The sequence below is a fragment of the Microtus pennsylvanicus genome, chromosome 10 (genome assembly GCF_037038515.1).
Source record: "Microtus pennsylvanicus isolate mMicPen1 chromosome 10, mMicPen1.hap1, whole genome shotgun sequence".
NCBI classification, from domain to species: domain Eukaryota; kingdom Metazoa; phylum Chordata; class Mammalia; order Rodentia; family Cricetidae; genus Microtus; species Microtus pennsylvanicus.
Genome location: NC_134588.1, coordinates 52,286,932 through 52,305,415, shown reverse-complemented (window position 1 = coordinate 52,305,415; position 18,484 = coordinate 52,286,932). Strand labels below are relative to the sequence as shown.

The following is an 18,484-nucleotide window of genomic DNA, read 5'->3' as shown; positions in this document are numbered from 1 at the left end:
AATCTAGAACCCCCTAAATTCAATTTCAAGAATTGATAGGATTTGGAGCTGCTTTTCAAAGTGACAGTTCTTCTTCTATAATTTTTCCCTAGGTTGTATTTCTTTTGTGACCTAAACATTGTGAGTCACTCATACCATGTAGCTTAGAAACACTAGACTTTTGATTTCTCTTCCCTTAAGAACCTGCTCTGAGTGTGTTCATTCCTAGTCTGGTAATTCTTCTGTCTTCTTTCAAAGCAGATTAGGATGTGCTAAGAAATGCATTGTTACATGATTTTGTTGTGGGAACATCACATCATATATGTACAAAAAGCTAGATGGTCCAGCCCCAAACCTCCCCAAGTTATACATAGAGTCTACTGTTCTTAAATTACAACCTGCACTTACTGTATTAATACTAAACACTCTAGGAGATAGGTAAAATATTTGGTTTTAAGCATTGTGCATCTAAACACAGAAATAAAATGCTATGCTAAAATATGGTACAGAAGGTATATATATCATGGTGCATTTATATCTGGCAATGACAATCAAAGAACATGCAGGACTGAAACCTGTTCTGGTAAGCAGTGCACAGTAGTAAATGTGAAGGGATAGACCACAGAGGTCACTGCTGTCACATTTATAAACACTGTACACTTGGGTCACACCAACTATAAACCACGCCACCACCACACCCAGGGAATTTTGATGCTTGTCTATGATCTAAGAATTTGAGAGATAAAAGGTGGAGGACTGAAGAGTTTCAGGAAAGCTGTACTAACATAACTAGACTTTCTCTCCAAATGAACACATACTTGCCAGGAGGGAGGGAGGGAAGAAGGGAGGGAGGGGACAAAACAAAACAAACCCTACTAACAACAAAACAATATTTGTACAGAAGTTGGTACCAGGTACAGTTATTGCTGTGATAGGCCTGCCCATGATTTTGTTTGGAGGTACATGGATATTGGATTATAAAAGCAGCTGAATGCTTTAAGCAAGGCTTAAAGGGCTCTCCTAGTAGGAACAGGGAAAACAGTGGTGTAAGGGTGATCTGAACTGTGGGGGCCTGTTTCAGAGAAGAAACTGGTATGTGACCTACAGACTATTCTTATATTTTGCTGACAAATGTTGCTGGTTTCTGCCCTAGTCCAAAAACTCTGCCTGAGGCTAAAGTGTAGAGATTTGGATTAATTACCTTGGCAAAGCAAATTTCAAAACAGCCTAGTATAGACATTGTCAAATGGTTTATTAGTGGTAACTCTTAGGCAGATCCATAATGAAGCAAATTGACCAAGTAAAAAATGTAAAATGTACAGGTTGAGAAGAAGAGAGGCACCAGGAAGTGGAAGGGAACTAAACTGTGTTCAAGGAGATAAACAAATTAAAAAGTGAAACAGAGGGAATGGTGACCTCAGGACGGGACTGCACCATCCTGCTAAGATTTCAGGAATTAAAGAACAACTTTGGTCCAGGTGAGGTGGTGCCCACCTTTAAATCCAGTACTCAGAAGGCAGAGAGGTGGGCAGATCTCTGAGTTTGAGGCCAGTGTGGTCTACAGACCTGAGTTTCAGGATAGCCAAGCTTAGGCAATAAAGGATATCACTGAAAGCAGGAAGTTGGTGAAGATATAACTCAATGAAGGAGCCATGTTCCAGCTCCACTAAGCCGCAGAATTTGGCAGCTTCAGCAATATGGTTTTGGCTTTAGAATCAAGGTTAGAAGAAAGGGGTTATAGAATCTTCCTCCTAGACTAAGGAAAGCCGCTGAGACCAGATATGTATCAGAGATGTTGTTATAGTTTTGTTGACCTTCCCTGTCAGTATCCTGTCCCTTTAAGAGACAAGCTCCACCCACTCCCAATATTCCCCCCTCCCCCCAGCTGGTCTTAAGACTCTCTCTCTCACTAGCTCTTCTAAAGAGGCAGTTCTCTGCCTCCCTCCTCCCCCTCCTTCTTTCCTTTCTCTTGCTCTCTCTTCATCCCCTCCCTACCTCCCCCTACACTCCCCTTTAATAAAACTTTGCATTCAGTCTCTGTCAGCATGATGTACTCTGTTTTCTATCCACCTGGTCCCCCACCCGCAGGGACCTGCTAGATTTCCCTGACAAAATCTTTCATTGGTGTCTTGAACTTGGCAGGCTCTCCCTTTCAGCTGAGGGCTCCCGGGGATTCTCTAATGTTTAACCCTTTCATGAGGTCACTTTTCCAACTCAAAATCATTCTACACCCAACATTGACACTAACCACTTCTGACCATGCCTCCATGATTTGTCTTGGAGGTGGTTCCCCCACATGAAAAGACCCAGTACTGGTCAACGACTTGTCTATCAGACTTACAGCCCCCTACTAGCCCCCAACTCCATGTGACAATGCAGGGGTTTGGTTTGTGTCCACCCATTCTCATGGCCCAGGACCTTGTATGATGACTCAAGGCCAGTCTGAGCCATGGTCCATACTGAACTTTTAGGATACAGGAGTTCAGTTTCTTGGACTTTCTTCTTTCCTTACTCATGGAAACTGCACCTCCCCCCTCACATATCAAGCTACATAGCTACCCATCGTCAGCTTACATTCTGCCAATGATCGGTAGTTGGAAGTTTTATAAGAAAAAGAAAGATGGTAATGTTATAATTTTGCAGGCCTTCCCTGTCAGTACCCTAAGAGACAAGTTCCACCCATACCTAATCTCCCCCTTCCTGTTGAGGCCAGCTGGCTCTCTTCCTCCCTTCCTCCTCCCAGCTCTTCTTCTAAAGAGGCAGCTCTTTGATTCCCTTTTCCCCTCCTCTCCCTCCTTCTCTCTCTCTCTCTCCCTCCCTCCCTCCCTCCTTCCTCCCCTACACTCCCCTTGAATAAAACTTGACACTCACTCTCCATTCACATGGCATATTCTGTTTTTTACCCACCAGGCACTGTAGGACCTGCTAGGGTCACTGTGTGAAACTCTGAAGGCAAGGCTTGCTTTAGTCCAGTATTTCCAAACTATACTTCTTTCCCTCAATTTTGGGATCGTAATGTGTATCCTGTGCTATTATATGTTGGAAGTATGTGATCTGCTTTTTGATTTTTATTTCACAGGGGATTACAATAAAGAGATTGTATAAATCTCAGAAGAAACTTTGAACTTTGGAGTCTGCATTAAGGTATGGCTACAAGCCTAGTGGGGCCAGGGAGTGAAATGTGGTGGTTTGAATAGGAATGGCCCCCACAGACTCTTGGGTTTGAATGTTTGGCCCATAGGCATTTGCTTAGCACTATTAGGTGTGGCCTTTTGGGGATAAGGATGTCAACTTTGGAGACAGGCTTTCTTTCAAGTGTCATATATGCTCAAGGAACACCCAATTTGGCAGTCTCATTCTCCAGCACCATGCTTCCTGCCTTGACTATAATGAACCAAAACCTCTGAATGTTTTTCATAAATAATCTTTTTTTTAAATAATTCAATTCTTTATTTGGTAAAGTTTCTAGCTTAAAATCTAAGCCATATATTTCAGCTTAGGCCTATACATTAATCTTAGTAGTCTCTTTCTTTGACATGATTGGTCCTCCTGAAAAGCCTTCTGGGGTAACAACATATACAAAATTGTTTTCAGTAACACCAATACCATCTAGACTCCTTAAAGACAGGTGTGAGACTCACAGGACTTGTCAGACATTTCAGAAGTATGAACATGAGGCGTGCAAATGTGTAACATGCGTCTTTGTTCATCACAGAGTTGCCTGCACACAGAGGGCTCACTGCGAATATCCTGTCCTATGAAGGAAACCCTTCTGATATTGGTAACCAGGTTTCCAACTTTTTAAGGACATTGTTAGGACTGAAAAGAGTTCTGCTGTTTACTAAAAAGTTTCAAGTTCTTTCTTGGCTCTCCAAATTCCTGTTTTTGTTGCCCCCTTTTCAGCTATACTTAATAGATAACATCAATTTTTTGAGCTCTGGGATAAGCTGAGATTATTGCCACACATATAACTTGTCACCAACAAACATATACTCATGTGATGTGTTACAGCGCATGAACTTTGGTATAACTTTCATAATTCTACATGGTGAGAAGGCTCATACAAATTACACAGTTCTATTATTATCAAACCTGGAGGCTGAGTCACAAATTTTAAAAGGACACCAAGAGTGTATCAAATAAAACTGCACCTGGAAGTCAAATACTTTAAATTATGTGTCATGTCAGAATTTTTTATGTTGAAAATAATATTAGGGCCAGGCGGTGGTGGCGCACGCCTTTAATCCCAGCACTCGGGAGGCAGAGGCAGGCAGATCTCTGTGAGTTCGAGGCCAGCCTGGTCTACAAGAGCTAGTTCTGGGACGGGCACCAAAGCTACAGAGAAACCCTGTCTCGAAAACAAAACGAAAAAAAAAAAAAAAGAAAAGAAAAAGAAAATTAGGGCTATCACTCAGTGGAAGAATTCATTTTTCCTTGTACAAGGCTAAGGGATCAATTCACAGACCCTAAACACAACCTACATACAACAACAACAAAATTTCTCCTTCTCCCTAATCAAGCATTAAAAGACTTCTAAAAAAATAACACTGACAACTGTTAAGACATAAAATAATAAAAATAATTCTTTCTACATATTTCATTGAAATCTTTAAAATGTATAAAGTAAAAAATGATCTGATTTTTATAACCTAGCAGTGTGACTCTCTTGTAAATAAATTGATTAAATATTACTATATATCTGTAAGTAAATTCTACCCTGAAATAGTATTTAATTACGAATACATAAGCTAAGCCCTTTTTTTGATCATTAAGAATGAGACACAGATGATATTCTGGAGGAACTTGTAGTCTTAAAAAAGGTAACTGAAGTATGCACATGTGTCCTGGGTATATGAGATTCATCAAGACACTGCTTTACTGGTGACATTTTAATTAGTGCCTAAAACATCCATTTTCTCTGATGATAAAATGCCAGAATAAAACAAACAAACAAACAAACAAAAAAAACAGAAAAGAAAAAGAAAACACCTACCATTTATCTGGCTATACCTTAAATCTAAAACAAAGACAATAAAACAACCAATGCTAAGTATTCATAAACATTATGAAATGCCATGGTTAAAATTACATGAAAACTTACCCCATCTGATAGTGCCCGCCAACACACAGCACTAACAAATTCATTTGTATCATCTTCTTTCCGGTCTTTGTCCAGAACACTCTTGACTGTATCAAACTTAAAAGTCAGCAAAGTCTTAGAAAGTCCTTTATAGTACAGGTAGAGGGAATTGTTTTCACTTCCTGAAAAGAAAGAATAAGTGCAATCTTTGTAGAATGGGAGAACCTGGAATTAGAATACATACATACATACATACATACTCACTTGAGGCACTCTTGCTATGTTGCTCAGATCATCCTTAAATTTAAACTGTCTTCCTCTGCTTCTCAAATGCTGGGAGTCATAGGTGTATGATACTACACTTAGCTAAGAATACCATCCTTCCTATAATCCCTACACTCTGTCCTAGAGATTGAATATAAGGCCTTTGGCTACAGTGAACTACATCTCTAGACCCAGTTCCAGAACACAACATTTAGATAGTAATTATTAATCCAAGTTTTAGCAAAGAGACCAATTATCTTTTATATTCAAATCTGAAAGACAAGACTAATTAATTGGCAACTATGGGAGAAGGAACAAAACTACACCTTACTAACCTAAAGAAATAACCATTGCTAAATGATGTGACTGTGCTTATAATTCTAAGTTTGAAATGTTTCATATTAAAAAGAAAAATATCTATAGCAGAGGTCTATACATTTAAAAAGCATCTATGAAACAAGAATCTTAAACTGCATTTAAAAATATTACAATGCACAGAGGAAAAAAAGTTGTGGTACTTGTAAAGGCCAATTTGAACAGCCTAAACAACTCAATTCTCCATTCCCCATACAACATTACCCTACCAATGAGAAAGTTGAACTAACACATTTCAGGAGCCTCCTAAGGATAAACGTGCTGCATATCTACTTTGGCGGTAATCAAGCTCATACAGTAGGAAAAAAATACAATTTACTGAATAAGGGCCATGTCATTTAAAAGTGTTGACAATTCTTTTATTAGAATATTTGAAAACAGAAAATTGAATTTTTCCACTTCTGATTTAAATTTGCATAAATTATATATTAATAAAAAATTTAGAATAACATATTCATGCAATCCAAACAGACTGTTTAATGAAAAGGATACTAGACAGGACAAAATGAAAATAATGTTTCTGAAAAGATGTCTTCTTGAAATACTAGTAGCAGAATTTAATAGTTTTTATAGTTTAGATAATTCCAATAAAAATTATGGCATGTTTAGAAATACCAGAAAGCAGTTAAAGATCTTTTTCATTACTAATAATACAGGGCTTGGGTTCAGAAAAGAAACACTAATGCTCTCCAGCATGACTGGAGGAAAGAATTCAGTCCTAAGCATTAAGTGATGCTGTCTTCTGAGAACACAGATCATTTTTCCACTGCAAACTACCATGACGTGTCTTTGCAAAAAGTTTCTTTAAAAATATAATTTCACTTACCACAAGCTATATAATCTCCATTGGAAGCAAGTCCTACGAAGTTTTTTTCATTAATATGACCCTTGAAGGAACGCAGACAGTATGGTTTCCCCACATTCCACAGTTTTAGTTGGCTGTCTGTTGAGCTGAGATAAACACAAAGAGGACTAAATTTTAGATTTCATAGTATGAAACTCATCACCATTAGTAATTAAAAAGCAATCCAGTTTTGTGGTTAAGAATGCAGACTTTGGTGCCAGTGTGTCTGAGTCTTATGTTCTCATTGGCCAATGTTTTAACAGGTAAATATGATATATAATTGTCTACTTTATAGAATTAAATGGGCCTGGACCCAACACTGTGAAAACCAAATTCATCTAACATGCTTGCAATAATGCCTGGGTAAACAGGAAAGAGCATTGTCACACTATCAATAAATAATGAGTCTTTGCACTCAGAGATGTGCTCCATTTTGGGAAGACCCTCATTTTTCTTGTTACTGGTATACTAGACATAAACTTTTCATGCAATTCCTACGTGTGAGAGATACGGTTGGAAAGCACACAATGTAGTTTATTTTGCTGACAGAATATATAGATCTCATTGCTTACCCAAAACTTTTTGTTTTTTCTAAAACCCACTGGTAATTCTAATAGACAAATTTAGGACTCATACTATTTTGCAAACTGCTTTCTTATATTGAATTGCTTGCTTTAAACTTTTTGTATACTTTTTTAAGGGATTGTATCAATATTTATTAAGGACTACATAATTAAATCATTTTGAGCAGGACACTATGGTACACCTTTTTCATATATTATTTAAAGATTTAAAAATTTAGTGCTGCTATTAGCCCCATTTTGAAGATGAGGAAATTGAGGTTCAGAAGGTTACAACTGTATATAGACAAGATTCAAACCGTTTGATTTGAGCTCCTTTAGAAATCCCAGCACTTGGGAGGCAGAGGCAGGGAGATCTCTGTGAATTCGAGGCCAGCCTGGGCTATAAGAGCTTGTTCCAGGACAAGCTCCAAAGCTATAGAGAAATCCTGTCTCAAAAAAACACCCCAAAAAAAAAAAAAACCCACACACAAAGAAAAAGAAATGTGCTTTAATCTATTTTATTCCACAGTATTGCAATGACTTTTCATTTAAAACTTCATTAAAGTCATTTACTGCCTATAATAGTTATTCTAAAGATAGAATTCTCTTTAGCTACCACCTAATTTAAGTTTGTGAATTCATTACCCACATAACTCCCTTGGAAAGCTCAGTTTTGAATATTTTTTGTCCTCTTTTGTAACTGAACTGAAATCATTTTTGCAACATCACTAAATTCTTATTTACAGCAACCAATGTGAAGATGAAGGTGAGATGCAAAATTCAAGGCCCTGGTGTAAACAAGCTTCTAAGAGAGATAAGGAACTAACTTAAAAAGAAGAAAGCAAGAAACCAGTAAGTTTGTGTGTGTGTGTGCAGAAATTAAGAATGAATATTTACTAGATAATAAGAAAACTATGAGGATGATAAACAAAACATGGAACTACCCATGTTAGAAAAGTTCTGTAGTTTCCCATTGGAGATTACTTTGTATCACTGATATTTTCTTACTTTAAAAAATAGCAACTAATATTTTATAAAAGGACATTTGCTGAGTATAAACAGACACACTTAAAAAGTTATCTTTAAAACAGATTTTACTGTGAAACTGATGTAGGTTATTATAAAATCAACAAAATATTTAAAACCCAAAACCATTCTACTACTATGTTGAAAGCAGACCTATAAGTAACACATACTGATTGACTTTAATCTAATAAATTATTTTTCTTTATATTGCATCAACCATGTTGGTTACCTCTTCAGGAGAAGCAGTGGCAGATCAAATTTGAAGTTCAACTGTTAATTAAATTACAAATATCACTTAAGAGGGCTTATCAGAAAGTAACACAGCCTTTTATTTATAAGTAACATAAAATAAACAATGAAGGTAAGATACATGTATTTTAATTAAAGACATGTAAATCTGTCACTTAAGAAAGAAAATACAATCCAAGGTCACTCTTTGCATATACCCAAAACATCAATGCTGAGACCTCTGTACCAAACTCACCCTCCAAAGGGAGTAATACTCACGCAGAGACAATTTCTTCACCACTAACAAACTTGGCATAAGAGACTGCTTTTCTGTGTCCCTTGAATACCATTATTGGTTGTTTAGTGTTACGAAGATCATAGTAGTGAACACAGTGATCTAAAAGAAAATAAAGAGATAAATGTAGTAAATGAAGAAAAGGAAGGAAAACAACTGAAATGGATTTGGTGTTTACATCTGAGTAAAGTGGTGGCTGAGTAAGAGCGATCATCTTCACATAGAAATATTATTTTGAAGCCTTGTTTACAAACTACCCTCGCAAAAGTTAGAACGGAGTCCAGGAGAGAGAGCTCAGTATCTTGTTTATGCCTAACAGAAGCAAGCAGGCTATAACATACAAAAGACAACAACAAAAAGAAAAGAGTTGCCCACAAACCTCTCCTTAATTCCAAATAACACACCATACAAATAAGCCATTAGGTAAGGGAAGAAGAAACTAGCTTTTTAGACCTAAAACGTAGAGCCTAGTAACAGAACATGAAGATGCAATCCAGTATCTGACAGTGCCTAAGGTCGATTACCAAGCCAGTGCTCATGCACCAAAACTTTGGGTGAAGCTGACCTGGTGTCAACAAGCTGCCCCTACCTCTTCCCTGAGTCCATCATTGCTCCATTCCCTGGAGCTAAGGAAAAACCACATAACATTGCCAGGCCACTGAAACCCAGCAAGCTTTTGGTCTTCAAGAGAACAGCATCTGATCTCACTGTGATGTTAGGCAGGAAGGGATCTGTAGCCACAGTAAAAGCAATCTGTATTTTGACCAGCATCTCCTGTGGCTGACTTAGCTACCTAAGGCTCCAAATATACCAGAGCAGCAGACAGGCACAACACCATGGTCCTATGTTCAGTCCGTGCTATGCTGGTCTTAGGTGTGGGCTCTAAGGATGACTCTATACTGAGGTGTCATCCTGAACCCAATACCCAACAGAACAAGGAAAGAGCCAGTATTACTTGGGATTAAAGGAAGTAGTTGACAATTTACTGCGTAAGATCACTGGGTCTAGTTTGTAGTCTAATGAACACTTTGGCATATTAAGTATCACTTCATTAATCTAGAATACATTTCCATTATTTAGGGTTTCTTTATTAGTGTTGCTGTGATAATAAACCCTAAATCAAAAAGCAGAGTTTCAAGCCGGGCGGTGGTGGCGCACGCCTTTAATCCCAGCACTCGGGAGGCAGAGGCAGGCGGATCTCTGGGAGTTCGAGGCCAGCCTGATCTACAAGAGCTAGTTCCAGGACAGGCTCCAAAAACCACAGAGAAACCCTGTCTCGATAAAAAACAAAACAAAACAAAACAAAAAAAAAAAAGCAGAGTTTCAATGTTGTAAATTCATAGGCAGATTTTCTTGGGCTATTTAGCTCCCTTAATAGTGAATCCCTGCTCACTTGTGTCTGACTCAACAAACCTGAACTACCAAGTAAAATACCCTGGGATGTATTATCTTAACAAACCACTAGATTCCACCAATCCTAAAGGCTAAAATGTCAACAAATAGCATCTGAATCCAATATCAGGTATTTTCCTATCTGTCTGTAAGTCTCCTGGCCTGATGTTTTCACCAATGTAGCTAAAAATGCCTTAATTTATGCTTTCTGTTGTTCTATGTTTACAAAAACAACACAATTCTGAAATCATATTGGAACACGGTATTTGGAACAAAATCAGTTAGTCAGTGTGCCAGGACCACGGTATCTCCTACTGGGCTTAGATACACACTATCTTTTTCCTTTCAGTGTTTTGTTATTTCATTTACAAAAAGTATTTTGAACAAATACCTAATTCTGGGATTACACACTTTTCCTAACTTTTAAAAACTTTTTGTGATAACTCTGTTGATCTCTTGGTCTCATGTACTTGTTGATGCTAAGTCAGCTGTTAACCTTTACCTTATTCTGAACATATTTTTGCCATCAAAGTTATTGCTTTCAATAGTAAGCATTATACCAAACTATAAATGAATGACGCTGACCACATGTTAAATGATCCTTTTTTCTTATTTTCTATTCTGAGCCTATTCAACATTATGAAAATAGTTAAAGGAGAGAAACAATAGTAGAGAAGTACAGGATATGGATATGGTTGCAATACTAAGAAGAAAATTAGGTTTCATTGGATGAATTTTATCAATTATGTTCAAGCCATGGTGAATTTATTCAAGAAAGACAAACAATTCTGGAAGATGTGTACACTACACAGTAAGCATCAAAATGAGAATCTACTGTAATAGCCAATGGTTAGAGACAACTTGCGAGACAAGTTAGTCAACTTGCTCAAGATTACATTTCTCGCTAATGGAAAAAAGAGTAAACAAACAGGGAAGTAAGAAGATTTACAGAAACAAGTAGCACTAGTAACGACAAGGTTTAAAACATGTTCTCTTAAAGTTGTTATTGTTCTCATTACATGGTGTCAGCTTATCTTCTTTAAAAAAAACAGCCATAATATTAGAAAAAATAACAAGGAACTTTAACATTTTAAATTGTAAGTATTTACTTTTTATTTCAGTAAGAATTCAAGAGAGAAAAAAAATTGAGTAGGGTGAGCATATGACTTATTCTGCAACTCATGGCCCTCTCAAAATGAAAACTGCTACTACTAGTAATGTGAAGGGACCAGTGTAAAATAGGAGTGCAAAATACTTAAGGTGATTTGTTGCTATAACTAGAACACTTCTCTTTAAAAAAATAGACTACACATCAGCATGTCTCCATGCTAAACAACTGGCAAGTTCATTCCCCTTAGGTGAGTGCATTATGCATAGCAAGAACTGAATAAATAAAGTCAGAGGAATTAATAGGCTTCTTAAAAAATCCTGATCCTCTATAGTACAACTGTTTAATAAACACTATTCTGTTAGTCTCTAAGAAAAATGCACACAAACATTTAGCAGACAGCCAACAAAAATTAGCATGCCCATCTCTATTATTAAAGATATGTGACAGAATAACACAACTAGGTATAACAATAAATGAGTAATAACAATGTACTTCTCACTAAAACCTAACAACAAAAAAATTTAAGATTACAAAAGTATAATTTATTTTTAATTGCACTAGCAGGCATGGGAATAAAAAGTGAAAGAGGATAAATCTACTTTTATTTTTTACCTGCACAGCCAAAAGCCAAATGGTATCTGGAGGAGGGGCTGAATTTCACACAGCAGACGTTAGCCTTTGCCTCAATGCTTGCCACGGAATTGTCTAAATTGGTAGACCACAGCTTCACTAAGGTAATGAAGATAAAAATAAAAAGAACAATACACTGAGAAAATGTTTCTGCAACTGGACAAGTGCTACCAATGTACCTTTTGTGTCAATATAAAACATTTTATTAGGACAAAATATTAAGATGAATAATCATGTAATAGAACAATACTTGAATCTGAGAGCAAGCTTTCAATGCTAAAACTCAACAGATATGAGCAGTGATTTCACAAAGATATGTGGGACCCATAAGACAAAGGTACAAAACAAGCATTCTGGAGCTAGATGGTGGGTTCATTATACATAAATTAATATCAATATTCTATAGTGAAGATATAACACACATTTAAATAAAAACCACAATTTTCACATGTATGAGATTGTTAAAATAAAAATGTCTCTTAAAACACTTCAAAACTTCCAGCGAAGGTAGATCTGGGCTGCTCTTAACCTCTGTCAAAGAAGCAACTTCTTTACATTGGAAAGTAGTTAATGGAGAGGTGTGTAACCGAGAAGAAGAGACTCAGTGCTCTCAGCACTAAGTGGGACATTTATATTCCTAGCCCTTCCCAGCAGTCCCAACACCTTGGAAGAGGAAAGAATGTAAGGACTAAAATATGGGAGGAGTGCTGTCAAATGCTGACTTCTGGATAGCACGGTCATGTGGTTACATACCTAAAACCTGCAGCATTGTAAACTATCCCCAATTCTGACACAAATGTGATAGATGACTCTAGGACTCAGCCCAAACCAACAACAGGAAGTGGATACTTGCAGGGAGAGGAAGAATCATTCTTTATTGGTACTGGTGGGTCTCCCATGCTCCATTGTGTGGCTTCATAACCAAGAACACACATGCAACTAGACTTAATAGGTTATCAAAAAACAGCAATGTGGTGATGCGGTTTGCCACAGTGCTTGGGAGGCAGAGGCAGGCAGATCTCTGTAAGTTCAAGTCCAGCCTATTATCATAGTTCCAGGCCAGTCAGGGGCTAAAGTGAGGACCCCCCCCCCCCCCGTCTCTCCACACACACACACACACACACCAGAAAAACAAACAAACAAAAATTATGTAAATTTTAGTTTTCTATGGTTTATGTAAACATAAATAACAGGATATGAAAATCCATGGCTATATTTTAAAGTTCTTTATATGATACAGTCTATTCTAGTGGAATATACTAGAATTTGATTAATTAAGAAAAAAGAATCAAATTAGAGCAGATCTGATCTGAAGCAGAAAAGTAAGCTGTTATTTTACAAAAGTACCAGAACAAATTTTAAACAATGAAAACATATGAGAATAAATATAATTCACAAAACAGAATTTTAAAGCACAAGTTGCAATCCCGGCTGAATAAAAGAATAAAAGCATTAAAAGTATGGGGAAAGGTTTACCAGCCAACTTTATCCATCTTTTGGTCTGTTTCAATATCTGATTCAGGAATATTTCTTAGACGGTGCCAGGTAATTGCAATTTAAATAAACATTTTTTTTTAAACAAAACACCCCAAGTGATTCAAACATGTTTTTGGGGTTGGAAGCACAGAAAACTTCAGGGCCTTTAAAGATTACTGACAAAGTTACCTCTAAAAATGAGTAACTAAAAAGAGTCACAATAAAGAGGACTTCAATGAAGATGGCTTTCATAATTTACACATGAAGTCTCAGTAAAAACTACTTATTACCAAAATAAGTAAGCTTTAAAAGAGACACTCACCAGAGTAAGGATTTTAAACACAATTGTTTGTTTTGTGCTCTTTACTAATAAGAAGATTCTACTTCAGTAAACATAGATTCACTTGGTTAACACATATAAACTTTTTATGGTTATTAGTCACTAGTACCTTGCTTTCCATTTCAGATAATTTTCTATCATCATATAACCAAATTACTAATTTCTGTATACTCATTTTGTGGAGATGGGTTGTTTGAGTCAACAGAAGTGTTTTTTTTTTAAATTGGCAAGCCAGGGAGTGGTGGCACAGGCCTTTAACCCCAGCACTAGGGAGGCAGAGGTAGGTGAATCTAGAGAGTTCAAGGCCAGCCTGGCCAATGGAGGAAGTTCCAGGCTACAGAGAGAAACATTGTCTCAAAAAGAGGGGTGGGTGTGGGGTTAGAAAAATCAATGTAAAGCTATTTCTCATGAGAACACATACAAATGGGAAGCAAATACAGAAAAACAAGCTCAACATAACTAAACAGAGGAATTCAAAGAGAAACCACAAATAGAAACCACAACTGGTGGTTACTCCAGTAAGAATGATTATTATGAAAATGACAAAAGGTACAAAAGTTGTCTGGGCTGTGGAGAAAGGGACCACCATGATCCAGTAACCCCAACACTAGGCATATATCCCACAAAAGTAAAATGTGTTTACTGAAACACCCACACTCACATATTTATTACACTATTTATAATGGTAAAGTTATACAAATAAGCTATTTGTTCATCAGACACTCAAGCCTGTCCACTTGGCAAAGATGCAGACGGACGCACCTTCCAACCCTCATCAGAAAAGCTTTTATTGGCTACAGATGATGATTGACACAAAGAAACACAACTAGGCAAGGTGCGGAGAACAAGTGCCATCAGAATACTCAGTCCCAAATGGAAAATTTATACTGCACCCTCTCCTTAAAAGGGTCAAGAAAGAGGGAGCAGAAAGACAATAAGACCCAGAAATGTGAATGAATACAAGAAAAATAGTGTCCTCCAGACACAGCCAGGAAGCTGCACTATGAACTCACAGCAGTTAAGACTACAAACAATCCCTGTGCAATCCCTCTATGGAGAAGAGAGGTAGACATGATGTCCCACCTTAGGGCTAGTGGCAATGGATAGCTGCTGGGAGAGACTCGTCTTCTTTGAGTATTACCACTGGTAGGTAAACTAAGCCCCAGTGGAAGATCATATATTCATGAATATACAGACAAAACAAGATGAGACTTGTGGAAAAAAAAGAGGACACAAAGTTGGCAGGAAGAAGAAGAGGTGGTGGTAAATGTAACTAAAACTCAGCATATGAAATTCTTAAAAAAAAAAAAACTAACTAAAAATTAATTTAAAGACAAGATCCAAAGCAATAAAATCAAACAAAACACATATTTATTTAATATGTTCTCCTTTAGTTCTAATAAAAATTATAAAAATGAGTGATGGAAAAACCATATAGCAATGAAGGATGAGAAAAACAAACTCATTATCTAGTTGGCACTAGGAAATAAGTCTGATATGTAACATTAAGTGTTCTATACAAGTTTTATTACCTCAATGTTACTAGGTAAAGGAATGGTTTTTCCTTTAGTACCATCTGATTCCTCAGCTCAATAAAAATTAATAAATTTTCAAAAATTCAATTACCCTATAGAACAAAGTTTATTATCTAGTAATCTGCAATATTTGAGCTAATCAATTCCCTAAATTTATTTTTCAAAATGCTATTAAAAACAAACAGAATATACATTGTATTTACATAAAACAGAAAAAAATACTCACAAATAAAATTGACAATGCTGTTTACCAGAACTATCACAAAACCTAAGATCTCATATGAAATACAGGAAATATTCTGAAAATAACCCAGGGACTCTGTGACCATTGTTTTTACAAAACGTTACTAATACAGGCTCATGGTCTTGATTTATATATTCAACAGTTGGTTTTGTACTACAGCAATAGAGGGGAGTGTGTATAGCTGGCACTTCATGGTCCTCCTAGTTAACAATATTCACTATGTGGACCTTCACAGAAGAGAAAAGTTAAATCAATGACAAAGTATTGTCAAGCTAAGGGGAACATAGATGAGGGTCACAAGGTCCCATGTAATTCACAGGCATGTTTTGTTTCCCTGAGTGATATCTGTTTATAGAGCAAAATAAAAAAAGAAATTTACTTTGAAGAATAAAAAGAATGTAGGAAAGATTTTAGAAAAATGGAGGTAGACAAGTGAGTCAGTAAACTACAAAATAAAATAAGAATTAACCTGAAGAATAAAAATACTGACAAGAAAGAAAATAGTATATTTAAGGCTCATAAAAGAAAACAGAAAGGTAAAATATTAATACAAATAGGTATAAAGAAGAGATTTCAGATTCATGAATATTCAATGGTGTAGTTCTCAGAAGACTACTAAGAGACTTAAAGAATGGTACTATGTATTAATAAAGGGGCAATTTACCAACATATACCAACCTTCAATTGGTTTATGCCCTTAAGATAACAGCTTCAAAATACACGAAGGCATACATCTCTACTTTATGTGTCAGGCAGAACTGAACTCAGGTTTTTCTTTTTTGTTTTAAGGTTTATTATGTGTAGGTATGTACATGGGCCTGGGCAACTAAAAGCACACCAAATGCATGCAGGAGCCTGTAGAGACAAGAGGGAGTCTTATCCCCTAGAACTGAAATAGAAGTTGGTTCTGAATTGTCATATGGGTGCTGAGAAATGATGTAAAAATGTCCTTCTGTATTACTGTGTTACTTTCATTGGCTAGTGAATAAAGCTGTTTGGCCAATGGCTTAGTAGAGTAAAGCAAGACAGGAAATCTAAATAGAGATATAGAGAGAAAGCAGGTTGAGTCAAGAAAACACCACATAGCACCAAAGGGAAAAGACAACAGAACCTTACCAATAGGCCACAACCTCATGGTGATACATAGATTAATAGAAATAGATTAATTTAAGATGCAAGAACTAGCTAGGAATATGTCTGAATCATTGGCCAAACAGTGTTGTAATTAATACAGTTTTCGTGTGATTATTTGGGTCTGGGCACCGGGAAATGAATGAGCAGTCTCCGCTTACAGAGAACCAAATATAGCCCTCCGTAAGACAAGAAAGTACTTTTAATTGTTATCTCTTTTAATGCTGTCTCTAAATATAGCTTGTGTGAGGTTTTTATTTTTAAATAATCAATCAGAGCCATTAAACCCCACATACTCTTGATTTCCCCAGCTTTTGCCCTAACATGTACAGAAATTAAGGGAAAAAAAAGTGTACCTCAGGATTGTTTTGTAGTTTCTTACAGAAAGAGTCACTGGCATGCTACCTTCCTGGTCAACTATTGCAGGTTCTATTGGCATATGTGGGACTTCAAAAAGAGATTATTTGACACAATGAAAATTGCAGTTAGTGCCAGATTATGAGCAATTCATTGACTAATTCCTAAGAAGTAGACAGAAACAAAACTCATTTAGCAATTGTAGTTACTTCTTTTGAATAAACAAATGGGACACACATTTATTGTCACCTATCTATTTTTTGTCCAGAATTTGGAGTATGTGTGTGAGTGTGTGTGTACATGTAAATACAGGTGCCCTGGGAGCCCAGAGTCCTTAAAGTCTCTGGAAATGAACACAGAATATCCACTTAACCACTGAGCCAGCTCCAGAAAACATGCCTGTGTCACTTCAAAGATTTATTTTTATATCTACTCTCATATAAATAGTCTGTAGTTTGCAGGAAAAAAAAAAGAAAGGAAAAACATTACACAGAACATAGAAATAAATTAGACTTCATGTTTCTATCTCATAACCTGAAAAATCAGTAGGATATTGAAAACCAGAACAATACTACCAAGAGTTCCCTAAATGACACTTATTGAATTCTCTATAAAAGACAGAGTAGAGATTCTTCTCAAAGCCTCTGAAATATTTACCAGGGTAGTTCATAAACTGGACCACAAAGTGAATCACAACATATTTAGAGGGATTAAAATTATATAAACTGTTTGTACATAAATTAGATTTCTGAAAAATTTAAAATACATTTTATAATGATCCACAGCTAAACAAGCTACTCAAAAAAAAACTAAAAACAAATGTTAATACATGAAATCTAAAGATTAGCTAGAGCAGTGCTTAGAAGAAACTGTATGAAGAACAAAGCTTAAAAGAGAAGGTCTCAAGTCAGAGACATGAACTATAATAGGACGAAAATAATTACATAGAAATACAGAAATATTAATGAATAAAATTCACTGAAGTCTGAACAGCTTCCCTATGAACACTCAATTGTTTTACAGAAATAAAATATATACTGTCAATGGGCCCAAAACAGCCAAAACGGGTCCTGAAAACAATCAAAGATGGCAGATTCATACTTCTTGATTTCAAAATAGCACTACAATTATTAAAACAATGTGGTACTGGAATGAAGATATACATAAAAACCAATGGCATACAATAAAAAGACAAGGGCTAAACCCATGAATGTAAAGTGTAATTTTGTTAATTGTTCCAAGATTATGAAATGGGAAAAGAATAAATAATCTTTTTAGTAAGAGACGTTAGAAATTCAGGACATTTGTGTGTAAAAACAAAGTTGTATTTTTAAACCATATACAAATTAAAATGGGTCAAAGACATAAATGTTAGACTTACTGCAAAACTCATGGAAGAAAATACAGGAGAAAAGTCTCACAACAATGAATTTGGCAGTGATTTCTCAAATATTCTAAAGGCATATACAACAAAAGCAAAAATTAAACAAACTGAACTTTATAACAATAATTTATAAATGTACCAAACGCTATCAACACTATAAAAAGGGAACCCAAAGGTGGAATACAAACTACACGCTTGGTTAATACCCAGAATATAAAGATAACTCTCAT

At 36.2% G+C, this 18,484-nt stretch overlaps 1 protein-coding gene across 6 annotated transcripts in view; it reads right to left on the bottom strand.

Moving 5' to 3' along the window:
- The window catches only part of Cop1 (COP1 E3 ubiquitin ligase), a 119,105-nt gene that overhangs the window by 16,421 nt on the left and 84,200 nt on the right, over nucleotides 1-18,484 (bottom strand). For all 6 annotated transcript variants that reach the window (XM_075988355.1, XM_075988357.1, XM_075988356.1 and 3 more), the window contains 4 exons: nucleotides 11,770-11,886; nucleotides 8,639-8,756; nucleotides 6,525-6,649; nucleotides 5,081-5,241 (listed from right to left, as the gene is read on the bottom strand). In XM_075988355.1, the coding sequence (XP_075844470.1) occupies nucleotides 5,081-5,241; nucleotides 6,525-6,649; nucleotides 8,639-8,756; nucleotides 11,770-11,886 (521 nt within the window). The remainder of the gene's footprint in view (nucleotides 1-5,080; nucleotides 5,242-6,524; nucleotides 6,650-8,638; nucleotides 8,757-11,769; nucleotides 11,887-18,484) is intronic.